The sequence below is a fragment of the Stenella coeruleoalba genome (genome assembly GCF_951394435.1).
Source record: "Stenella coeruleoalba genome assembly, chromosome: 1".
NCBI lineage: Eukaryota > Metazoa > Chordata > Mammalia > Artiodactyla > Delphinidae > Stenella > Stenella coeruleoalba.
Window position 1 is genome coordinate 184,781,514 of NC_137169.1, and position 12,339 is coordinate 184,793,852.

The 12,339-nt window shown below is 34.5% G+C and overlaps 1 protein-coding gene across 4 annotated transcripts in view; it reads left to right on the top strand.

Annotated features, from left to right (window-relative positions):
* The window catches only part of VAMP4 (vesicle associated membrane protein 4), a 41,954-nt gene extending 29,864 nt beyond the window's left edge, over positions 1-12,090 (top strand). For all 4 annotated transcript variants that reach the window (XM_079924313.1, XM_079924311.1, XM_079924312.1 and 1 more), the window contains 4 exons: positions 2,669-2,769; positions 4,711-4,790; positions 7,679-7,730; positions 9,853-12,090. In XM_079924313.1, the coding sequence (XP_079780439.1) occupies positions 2,669-2,769; positions 4,711-4,790; positions 7,679-7,730; positions 9,853-9,881 (262 nt within the window). In that variant the 3' untranslated portion in view covers positions 9,882-12,090. The remainder of the gene's footprint in view (positions 1-2,668; positions 2,770-4,710; positions 4,791-7,678; positions 7,731-9,852) is intronic.
* The last annotated feature ends 249 nt before the right edge of the window (positions 12,091-12,339 follow it).

Consider the following 12,339-nt stretch of genomic DNA (forward strand, 5'->3'; position numbering starts at 1 on the left):
TGTAATTTTATGAATTCTATTCCAATTAATCTGCCTGTATTATTCATGGAGTCTTGCTTATAGGGATTCTGGGACCATAATGATTCCTTCAGTTATTTTGGTTTTGTTTTAAAATCACATGTAGTATAGGTATATTAATATCCATAATAGCTATAATCTGATTATGTGTAGGTGCTGCCGTACATTCTGTCCATTTCCACTGTGCTGCACCTTACTTTAGGCTATTATCTCTTGCATATGATGGAAAATAACTACCTAGGAATTTCAAGATTGGCCCTTGATAAACAATAGCTCTGCTTCCATTATAGTTAAATGGAGACCTCTACATTCTTATATCTGCCTTATAACTCTTTCTTAAGTAGCTGGATGTGCTTTGCAGGACTTATACCCAAACTGTTCACTTATTCAGCTGTTAAGTATTAAGTGCATACGCTTTCCCAAGCAATGTTACAGGTACTGGGGCTACAAAAGTGAACAAAGTAGGCAAGGTCTCTGCATTTGTTGAACTTACCTTCTAATGGGGAGAGACAGGAAATAAGCATGTAAATAAATAAATACTTTCGCTTAGTGTTAAATGCTGTAAACAATATACAGTAATGGGTTAGACACAGACTGTTAAACAACTCTGAAGGTTAATGAAGTGCATTCATTGCACATTTAAGCATACGTTCCATGAGAGCCACAATTATTGTCTGCTTCGTTCAGTATTGTTTTCCTAGTGCCTAGAACAGTACATAGTAAGCTCTTCTTAATTATTTATTGAATAAATTGCCTAAGTATTTGTGCCATTGTTCTTGTATAAGATTTTACATCTTTAGCTGTCTGCTTAGGAGTTGCAACAAGACCTCTTAGACACGTGGGGGCTCTTTCAGATCTGTGTGGGCAGAAGGGAATTCTCCATGTCCCACTTTAGTTGTGCTTCAGTTTTATACAGTTTAGTAGAATAGTGTGTGAGAGGCACAGAACTCTAGGAAGCTATGATGAACCCTGAAGTCTATGTGTGGATAATCAGTGGGTGCTTTTAACATGGGAGGGGGGGTGACTATCATCAAACATAGTAATTCTACTTGAATCTGAGGATGCTTCTTACGAACCCGTATGTGTCTAAATGGGCCTTCATTTGTTTTTAAAGCAAACTTTTTGAAGATATATCTTCGTGGCAGGGAAGGGATAGAACTCTTTCAAAATTACACATGTCCTGCCTTACTCCCAACTCACTATAGAGTAGAGGGGCAGTGAGGAGATGTGTATTGTGAAATTTTTTTAAAAGCTTCCTAGGTGATATTTGATAAATTGATACACTTCCCCAACTAGAAAGAATAATTGCATATCCTTATTTATTTAAAACATATATCTACTTATAGTTGCTAGTAATCCACTTTAAACAGTTTTTATATTTTAAACAGTTTTTGAGTTATAAGAACCGTGAGTTCATTTTATTTCTCCTTTTAAATATTGCTCTGGCATGACTTATTCCATAAACTAATTTAAGGTAACATTTTGTCAAATGATTGAAGTAACAGGGGAAAACTAGACATTTGTCAAATGATTGAAGCCACAGAGGAAAACTAGACACTTAATCATTTCTATGTTTATGTACTCTGGGGGTAACTTCTGAGTGAGAGTAGGCAGCTGAGGTCCAATTATTAAATTTTTGAATTTAGTTTAAATCTTCATTGAACATGGGACTTCCCTGGTGGCGCAGTGGTTAAGAATCCGCCTGCCAATGCAGGAGACATGGATTTGAGCCCTGGTCCGGGAAGATCCCACATGCCGCGGAGCAACTAAGCCCATGCGCCACAACTACTGAGCCCATGCACCTAGAGCCCATGCTCTGCAACAAGAGAAGCCACTGCAATGAGAAGCCCGCGCACCACAACGAAGAGTAGCCCCTGCTCATTGCAACTAGAAAGCCCATGCGCAACAAAGACCCAATGCAGCCATAAATAAATAAATTTATTTAAAAAAAAAAATCTTCACTGAACAGTCTGAAGTTTGGTTGGAACAGGCTCTCATCACCTGATATAAAGAAGAAAATCATATTTTCATTTTGAAGAACAACCAAAAATGTTTCCTCTTTGCTCCTTCGTGGGTGCTTCAAAACCCTCCCAAGTGTTGCTCATTGTTTTAAACCCTGTTTAAGAGGAAACTGTGAAGAGTTATACCCACTGAGCCTTAGTGTCCTAGAGCATACTGTACCTTTCCATTTTGGAAACTGAATATTTTTCATAGGCTTCTAACATACCTGGGCAAACTTTTGTTAGCCTTAGTGTCTGAACTATATGTATAGCAAAAGTAGCTTATAGCTGTGTCTATGTGATGCCTCAGTGGCCTATTGAAAAGAAAATGAAACGGATTATGTAGAGTCAAGCTATTTGACTAAATTCTGCAGTTACTGAGCATTCTGACAGTATATTTAATTTGAAGAAACAGGGTTAAGAATAAACTATAAGTTAAATATTACTTTATTTGTATCATGTTGTCTTTTAATTGCCTGAGTAATCAAGCCCACAAATGGAAGGACTGTTGCTACAAGCCTTAAACTTAAACATTTTAGAGTTGAATAACTCTGAGAACTTGCTGTTTTCTATCATGTCTAATGAAAGTCTCAAAAACTGTAAAATTCTCAAAAGAATGCATTATTTTTTAATCTTTTTTTTTAAACTAGTGTTCAGAACCAGGTGGATGAAGTCATTGATGTCATGCAAGAAAATATTACAAAGGTAATAGAAAGAGGGGAGAGACTAGATGAACTACAGGACAAATCAGGTACAGATACTTCATATAATTCTTGATGTTATTAATCTGTATTTTGATAGTTTACTTCTTGCATTTTTCTAGCCAAAGTTTAGGAATCTTGACTTAGGAAAAATGGCATTTATGGTTTTAATGTTTTTAACTTTAGCTCTCTTTACTTTATTTTTTTTATATACAATTTATTTTATTCAAGTATAGTTGATTTACAATGTTGTGTTCATTTCTACTGTACAGTAAAGTGATTCAGTTATACATATATATATATATTCTGTTTCATATTCTTTTCCATTATGGTTTATCACAGGATATTGAATATAATTCCCTGTGCTATACAGTAGGACCTTGTTGTTTATTCATTCTGTGTATAATAGTTTGCATCTGCTAATCCCAAACTCCCAATCCATCCTTTCCCCCACCCCGCCACCCCCCACCCTTGGCAACCACAAGTCTGTTTCCTATGTCTGTGAGTGTTTCTGTTTCGTAGATATGTTCATTTGTGTCATATTTTAGATTCCAAATGTAAGTGATATCCTATGATATTTGTCTTTCTCTTGCTGACTTACGTCACTTAGTATAATAATCTCTAGGTCCATCCATGTTGCTGCAAATGGCATTATTTCACTCTTTTTTCTGGCATAGTATTCCATTGTAATATGTACCACATCTTCTTTATCCATTCATCTGTTGATGAACATTTAAGTTGTTACTATGTCTTGGCTATTGGAAATAGTGCTGCAGTGAACATTGGGGTGCATGTATCTTTTTCAGTTATAGTTTCCTCCAGATATATGCCTGGAAGTGGGATTGCAGGATCATATGGCAACTCTATTTTTAGTTTTTTGAGGAACCTTCATACTGTTTTCCACAGTGGCTGCACAATTTACATTCCCACCAACAGTGTAGGAGGATTCCCTTTTCTCCACACCCTCTTAAGCATTTGTCATTTGTAGACTTTTTAATGATGGCCATTCTGACCGATACAAGGTGGTACCTCATTGTAGTTTTGATTTGCATTTCTCTAATCATTAGAAATGTTGACCGTCTTTTCATGTGCCTGTTGGCCATCTGTATGTCTTCTTTGGAGAAATGTCTATTTAAGTCTTCTGCCCAGTTTTCAGTTGGGTTGTTTGCTTTTTTGTTATTGAGTTGTATGTAGCTCCCTTTGCTTTGAATCATCTTACTGTTGTATTATTTCTTTAATTGATCAGTTGAGAATGGAAAGATTAAAAATTCATTGTTGAAGAGTTAGATTATTTTTTTCTTTTGTCCTGTTACGTTGATGTGCTTTGTATTTCTCCTGATCTCAGGGAGGATAGGTCTAATCACTTCTTTTCAAACTTATTTCACACATATCTAATATTTTTATCTTATGCTTTCTCTGATGACTTAGTAACATTTCTTTACCGACAAATGTTAGTCTCTGTTCTTATAACAGTCCATGGCACTTATTAGGCACTCACATATTTTTTAGATGATGAATGGCTGAGTGAATATCTGATTAATCCTTGACAGACTTTTTTAACCAAAAAACCTAAACACTTAAAAAATACATTGTTTTGCTTCAAAATCAGTCACTTTTGATATCTTCTAAGAACCTAGCCTTCTCCATGTGTAAATTTTTTTTTCTATAGTTGTGCCAAGTATTTGAATTTTTAAAGAGTATTTCTACCAGAATTCATAAGTTTATTTGAAAGCATTGAGGCCCTGGGAAGACTTCTCTTACTCTTATTGTAAAAGTGGATTGAGCAAACTGACCTGCAGCCATTTTTTACTTTTTGTTTTTTTTTTTTAGAATACAGAATGCCAGAGTTTGTGGATAGAGGAAAGATGTTTTCATGCTTAAAAGGGAATAGATTTGCAGAAGTAGAAATTAATGTTTTCTTGTCTTTGTGTGACTAGATAAGAGTGCTGTTATGTTGATTAATCCTTCTCTCCATCCTCTATGTGATATAGAAAGCCTATCGGATAATGCAACTGCTTTTAGCAACAGATCCAAACAACTTCGAAGGCAAATGTGGTGGCGTGGATGCAAAGTAAGTAAATTGGAAGATATTGGATAGGTCTGTCAGCATATCCAGTGGTATTCAAAGACATGAAGAAAAAAGGGCCTCTAGGGGATAAGCTCTGTGGGGAACGGGACTACAGCTGTCTTGCTTATTATTATATCTTCTGAACCTGGGACATGGTGGAACTCAGTAAATATTTGTTGAATTAATATCTTATGGGTCAGAAATAACTAAAGGAATCAAGCAGTGCCTAAAAGGATGTTTTCATGGATTTCTTCTTAGAGAGTAATCCACATTTTATTAATAATTTAGCTTCCTCTAGATTTATCTTGTAAGAAATATTAACTTGTAATTTATTTTTAGTACCTCTTTGGAGCAACCTATAGCATTACATAGAGATATTTAAAAGACAGAAAGCAAGCCAGAGAAAAATACAATTTTCTGTTGGATGGAGAAAAAAATGAAAGCAGTTTAATGTGTCAGAATCCATATGGCAAATGGGGCTAAAAAGAAAATCCCACTGTCCCTCATTATTCCAGAGAAATAAGATACAGTCTTATGCCATACCACCCTCAACCTGCCTGATCTCAGAAGCTAAGCAGGGTCAGACCTGGTTAGTACTTGGATAGGAGAAATAAGATATAAAAGAAAAATTTGTCATTTTTGGCTTTGTTGAAAACCTTGGATATACCACATTGTTTTTAGTCTCTCATTTTCAAGTTTAGCAATAACTTTCAAAACTTGATGTGGACATATGCCAAGGATTTCATTCAAGAGTTGCCTTGGATTTGCTTATTTCTGTCTGTTGACCTGTTGAATCCTCTTACTTTCAGAAGTAGAACTTAGGGAAAGAAACAAGTTTCATTGCTCCTCTTATGTAGAATTTAAATTTTCTGTTTTTCTTTAATGAATAAATTTTCTATTTCTATAGAAATTTTCTATCCTGCAGACTAGTTTGGAAGAACAAAAGGTCCGTGAGCTACCTCCTCTCCCCACATGACTCATTCATGTGGCCATTAACAAAATGATAATGTGCATTTTGCCTAGCTTTTTTTTAGCTATATCTAAAGAGTTTCATTTTGTACTTTATGGGGTCCACATCAAAGGAATAGTATGCTTTTAAGGGGAAAAATTGAATTCTATTTTTAATTTATATTTTTAAATAGTCTCTATATCACTACCATTTTCTTGATTAACTTCATAATGATTATTTGGGAAGAGCTAAGGAAAGGGATATAGGGACAGAAAAGAGATCAGAGGTTGCCAGTGGCTAAGGATGGAGGGGTGGAGATTGACTACAGCAGGGCATGAGGGAACTTTTTGAGTGATGAAAATGTCTTATGTTTGACTATGAAGGTGATGGTTGACAACTGTATGTATGTCAAAACGCATCAAAATGAACTTTAAGAGGGTGAATTTTATTGTATGTAAAGTATATTTTAATAAACCTGACTTTAAAAATAAGTAAGTGAACAGAATTATCCAATGGGTGAGGAGAGAGAATCAGTGACACCTCTCTTAAGTATCTTATGGGGCTCTGAGGCTCTTATGTGTTTAATGAGAAACAGATTTTTGTCTATGTTGTTTGGAAGAAGAGAACTTTGTACATGCATGAATACATTGCTGCCATTTTTGGTTGTAAACGTTTCCTGGCCAGCGTTAGAAACTCCGTTTATTTAGGTATTTTAAAATTGGTATTGATATTTCCATTTAAATCTTCTAAATGTTAAGGCTAGCACAAATTAACAGGGCAAATTAAGATATATTTTTGGTAAAGTTGAAAAGCTATTGTAAAATTCCACATTACTTTAGAAATGTTTTCAGCTTAAAAAAAAGATGCAGAGCTTCCATATATTCTCTGGATCACTTGGTCACTAAAGTACTTTACAGTGTAAAGTACTTTCTACATTTTTTGGTTATCATAATTAATAATTTTAATAGGCACGTGGTATTCAAATTGGAACGCCTCCATGTATTCTCTTGGTCACTTTGTTCTCATCATGAGTGTAATGCCACTAAAATGCAGCCAGTAGTTTTATTTTAGAAACATTTCATTAGCTACTTCTAGTTGCTGTTTGTGATATTCATCAGAGTGTTTTATGTGTTTATAATAACTGGGTATCTTTTTTCTGAATGAACCATCTTAATTATCTATGAAAATGTTTGGTGAAAACAAGACTCATTTGAATTCATCAGGAAAATCAAGTCAATTTATAATTTATGCATTTTAGGATTAGATGAGGAATGTGACAATTTTATGGAGAGAGGTGATGTAGACCTAAAATATTAACTAGCTAAGGACTAATCTTAAGGTTTCTCTTCTCGACTGTGAAACTGACACACAGAATGCTCTTAGGCAAGTTATTTATTAAATGAGGTTCTTCACGAAAAGTATAAACTATATTCCTCAAAATGAAGATAAAAATGCTAAGAAGAAAGTAAGGGGAGCAAAAACTAACAGAATTCTAATATACTTTGAGAATAAGTGCTATAAAAAATGCTGCCTTATTCTATATATATTGAACCATCTGTATTGGATGCTAATCTTATTCATAATATCCTGACACTTCTGAACAGAGTTGATAAAATATTGTTCTTTTCCTGGTCTTAGATTAGAAATGTGTGAGAAATCATAAATAAAAAAGAGCAGGCCCATAAAGGCTTTGATTATTCCTGTTTACTCTGCAGCCTTAAACAATAAAATCTAGGCAAGCCAAAACCCTCAAATTTGGGGAACTCTGATTATTACAGAAAGATGCAAATAGTCAGAAGTTCATATGAGAAAAAATTTGGAAACCTTTCAAGGAATGAGCCTGTCCAATGATGAGTTAGTGTAATGTGGTAAAAAGCACAACAGATAGTCTTTATTAACAAGTCAGACATTAATCTTTCTCATGCCTTTTTGTGTGTTGTAGATAAAAGCCATCATGGCTTTGGTTGCTGTTATCGTTTTGTTAGTGATTATCAGTAAGTATTTACTGGATTATTAATTTGGAGGGGATGTCATTTGTTTTGAAGTTCATTTAAATTTCCTTTTTAATTTATATTCAGTTGACCTAGTATGACTAATGTCAGGATTGAGTAATGACTTCTGACTCCAGTAAGGAGCTCTTAACCTAGAATCTGTAGCTCTCTGAAAATGCACATAAATTGTATGTAAAATTTTATGTGAATGTGTATATGTACAGTTTTATGGTGAGAGTATATCTATCTTTCATCAGATTCTCAAAGAGAACCTCTGTCCTACCCTCCACCCCTACCCCTGCAAAGGCAGGGCTAAGTGATTTGTTTGAGGCCAAATATGGCTACTATTAACGCTCAGGACCATAACACACATTTTCTATTTATTTTTAACTTTTAGATATGGCAGCTTGCATTTCATAATATTGTGTTTGAAGGAAAATCCAGATAAATTCTCCAGATGATAATTTTTCTTTTGGATTTGAGCTTCATTTCAGTCATTGAAACATAACTCTTGCCTTTCCTTTTTCCCCTTAATATTCTTTTTAAAATCAGATCATTCAAAAAAAATTTTTTTAGTGTAGTTGATTTACATTGTTGTGTTAGTTTCAGGTATACAGCAAAATGATTCAGTTATATATTATTTCAGATTATTTTCCATTTTAGGTTATTACAAGATACTGAATACAGTTCCCTGTGCTATATAGTAGGTCCTTGTTGCTTATCTATTTTAAGTATAGTATCTTGTATCTGTTAATCCCGTATTCCTAATCTGTCCCTCCCCCTCCCCTTTCCTCTTTGATAACCAGAAGTTTGTTTTCTATGACTGTGAGTCTGTTTCTGTTTTGTATATGGATTCATATGTATTACTTTTTAGATTCCACATACAAGTGATATCATATATTTGTCTTTCTTTGGTCAGATCATTTTTAATATCTCCTTTTCTCCAAAGCTTCTTTATCTCTGTTTACAGGGATTTTATAAAGATTTGGAAAGTATCTCAGAATAGCCATTTGAAAAATTCCATGGTGATACTCTTTTTAAACAGAAAAAAAGATTTTGTTCTAAAGAAAAAGTCAGTCCTCATCATTTGTGGATTCTGTGTTTGTGACTTCACCTACTAGCTAACGTTGATCAGTTACCCCAATGCTTTCAGAGTCATTGGCAGATGCGGTCAGAGAAGCGAATGTTAGTGCACAGTTTCTCACATTTTTGTGTGTCTTGTTGATGCTTTTGCTGTTTAAAAAGGCCCCCAAGTATACTGGTGCTGCAGTGCTGGCTAGTGTTGCTGAGCACAGCAAGGCTGTGATGTGTCTTATGGAGGAAATACACGTGTTAGATGAGCTTTGTTCAGGCGTGAGTGACAGCACTGTTGGACAGGAGTTCAGTGTTAATAAGCCAACAGTATATATCCAGTATATAGTAAAATATAGTAAATAAGCCAACAGTATATAGTATATAGTAAATAAGCCAACAGTATATAGTAAATATAGTGTCTTCACACAGAAACATGTAAAACAAGGTTATGTATGGATTAGTTGTCAAAAATGTTGTAGCCAGAGGCTGGCAGGGATTTAAGCCTGTGTTTCTCCTCAGAGCAGTGGTTCAGTGTTTACTCATTCAGTGTTTGTGATGACTTTATAGAACATAACTACTGCCAGTACCAAGAATCAACCCATGGAATGCTGAATAACATAAAGAAGAAAATAAAATCTAACTGTTCTCTTATCACACAGAGATAGCTACTATTAATATAACTATTGTATATACTTTAAGTCTTTTCCTATTTATTAATATATAAACATGTTTTTCAAAAACTAAGATCATATGTATACTTTCTAATAAATATATTGTGAATATTTTCCCATGTTATTAAATATTTAGAAAGTATTTTAGCTGCTTTATGCTATGGTTATATAATAATCTATTTGATCAAAATTCTAATGTTAGACATTTAGGTTATTTCATATTTTTGCTTCTCCATTCCCATTTGTTATCTATCATTTCAGATAAAAGTTGTCCTCATTAACTATTTTCAAACTGGACACAGCTACATTTAGGAGTATTGTTTCTAACATAGCATATGAATCTGACTTTGATGTTTCTTTTTCATTTTTTTCTCTTGCAGTTCTTATAGTTGTGAAATACCGTACTTGATTTGATGACAGATCTTCATTAAACAAAATCTGGGACAATAATAATAAAAGATTGCTGCATAATTTAAATGAAACCCATGTATATAACTTTCAAAGCTTCTTTTTCAAGAAATTAAGAGGCAAGTATCACTTCAAATTGGAGCATTGAGAATGTCCCATTATCTTCTTCCCTTCCAACAAAGTGTGCTTTTAATAATTATGTTTAAGGCGGGGCTGCCCTGGTGGCGCAGTGGTTGAGAGTCCGCCTGCCGATGCAGGGGACACGGGTTCGTGCCCCGGTCCAGGAGGATCCCACATGCCGTGGAGCTGCTGGGCCCGTGAGCCATGGCCGATGAGCCTGCGCGTCCGGAGCCTATGCTCCGCAACGAGAGAGGCCACAACAGTGAGAGGCCCACGTACCGCAAAAAAAAAAAGAAAAAAAAATTATGTTTAAGGCAAAGATAACCAGCCTCGATTTTGCCATATTCCAAAGGTCTAATTTGAAACTAGATACTTGCCAGTTCATTATTTGTATATATAGTTAAACACTGATAATGATATTTCATACTGTTATTTTAATGGCATAAGGACTTGCATTTGTTGCATCAAGGTGGGGGTCAGGCTGGTGATCAGGGAGCCTCTGTAGAGTACCAAATCATTATGCCGAAAGACGTGTGTAACCATTCCATTGATATTTGCAAGATTCTTCTCATATTACAATTGCTTTGCAAGCAATTTTCACATGTTTATGGGTGTAACAAAAGCTAAATGTAAATGTTGCTGCCTTCAGCTATAACTAACAACATTCCAGTAAACCTGTTTTTGACTGTATAAGGGAATGTAGTAATTTTTTGGCATTTGGATTATAGAAATGGGAAATTTAAACAGTGTGAAAAGCATAGTATGGTGTCATAAAACTGGAAATAATAAAATTATTGGAGAGTGTCATTGGAGTATTTGAAAGTGACCAACATAAAGCTAGAAGTCATGGTCTGGTCTGTTTTCAGTTAGCCTCCAATAAGGAGGACCAGTGCAAATGTGAGTAAATGAAATCCACAGGTATCTTGTCCCCTACTTTTCTTTTTGTTAATAGCTTTCCTGTTTAACTTCAACTAGCCCTTTTACCAGAAGTGCTAAAAGTAGCAAAATCATCTGCTTAGAATTTGCGTTTTTTGTATTCCCTCTTTATCTCCTGGAAGATGCATGTGATACGTACAATCCAGTGTCACATTAGCCAACAATAATGAATATAAAAAGTCAGGAGCCTAGCTAATCAGTCAGAGTAACCAAATGCTAGCGTCACCATTAATCTCTGTCTGTTTTTATGATAAAAAGTGTTGTTAACTTTAAAATATGCCACCCTTCTTGGGTTGTTTAAACATGTGAAAGTGAACATACATAGTTCTCTAATGTGTGTGAGGAATAAGTTTTATAATAAAATTGGAGGTTCTGCAGAAACTTGTGTACATGGACATCTTCACAATGTATATATAACTCTAAATTTGAAATAGGAATAATAGAAAGTACCAGTATTTAAATAAGAAAAAAAATGATCCTTATTGCTTTGGTAATTTTAATTCAAAATGTATGAAACATAGAATCTTTGTTTTTTTGTTTTTTTTTTTAATTCTACAGGATTAGTACTAAGATGCAAAAATGTTCTCTTTAGAATGGAAAGAATTTGAAGGGAGAAAGCAGATTAAGAGGTATTGAAGTCACCTTCAAGTCATGAAGATCTAAATATAATCGCTTAGTATTATAGTCTGCTAAGAACATTTAAAAAGAGATAAAGGTTTTACATTCTCTGGAGTGTTTTCTCTGTCTCTCCACTTTGCGTAAATGTCAATTACTGTAAATAACATAATAAATAATAAACCCTTTGACAAAAGAGGATACCCAGGAAAATGAGCATTTTTAGAATTTCAGTAGCTAATGTACTTCAGGAATGGGAGTGTTTTAACTGAGTGGACAGAATCAGTACTAACATGTGTGTCCTTGATTTGGGATTGGAACTAGACTCACCAGTGGTTAATTTTCCATTTGTTGGTATAGAAATCTGGTTTCTTCATATCTGTCGGTGAAGAGGAAGATTATTTCTCAAGAAGAATCCACATTTCCAGTGTTTCTTTAATAAAGTATGCTTTTAAATAAAGAAATAAAATTTAAAAAATTTTTAACCATGAAAAATAAAGGAAATATTTATATGACAATACCATGTATACGTAGTTCTCTTTGTATTTAAATATATTGCTGCTGAGAATACTGGTGGCGGCTATGTTACTGTTAGAGCTTTGCACTAGTGGTGGCTTGGCTCACAGTTTGTCATTTCATCTTTCTTGGTCTTCATTAATCCTGAGACCCTTAAAGTGGCTGGCATGTTTATGACTTTATTATCATAACCTTGGAGACATGAGCCTTCAGAAAAAGAAAAATTTGTTCAAATTGATGCCAGGCCTACCTTCCTCCCCTCCCTTAATCAT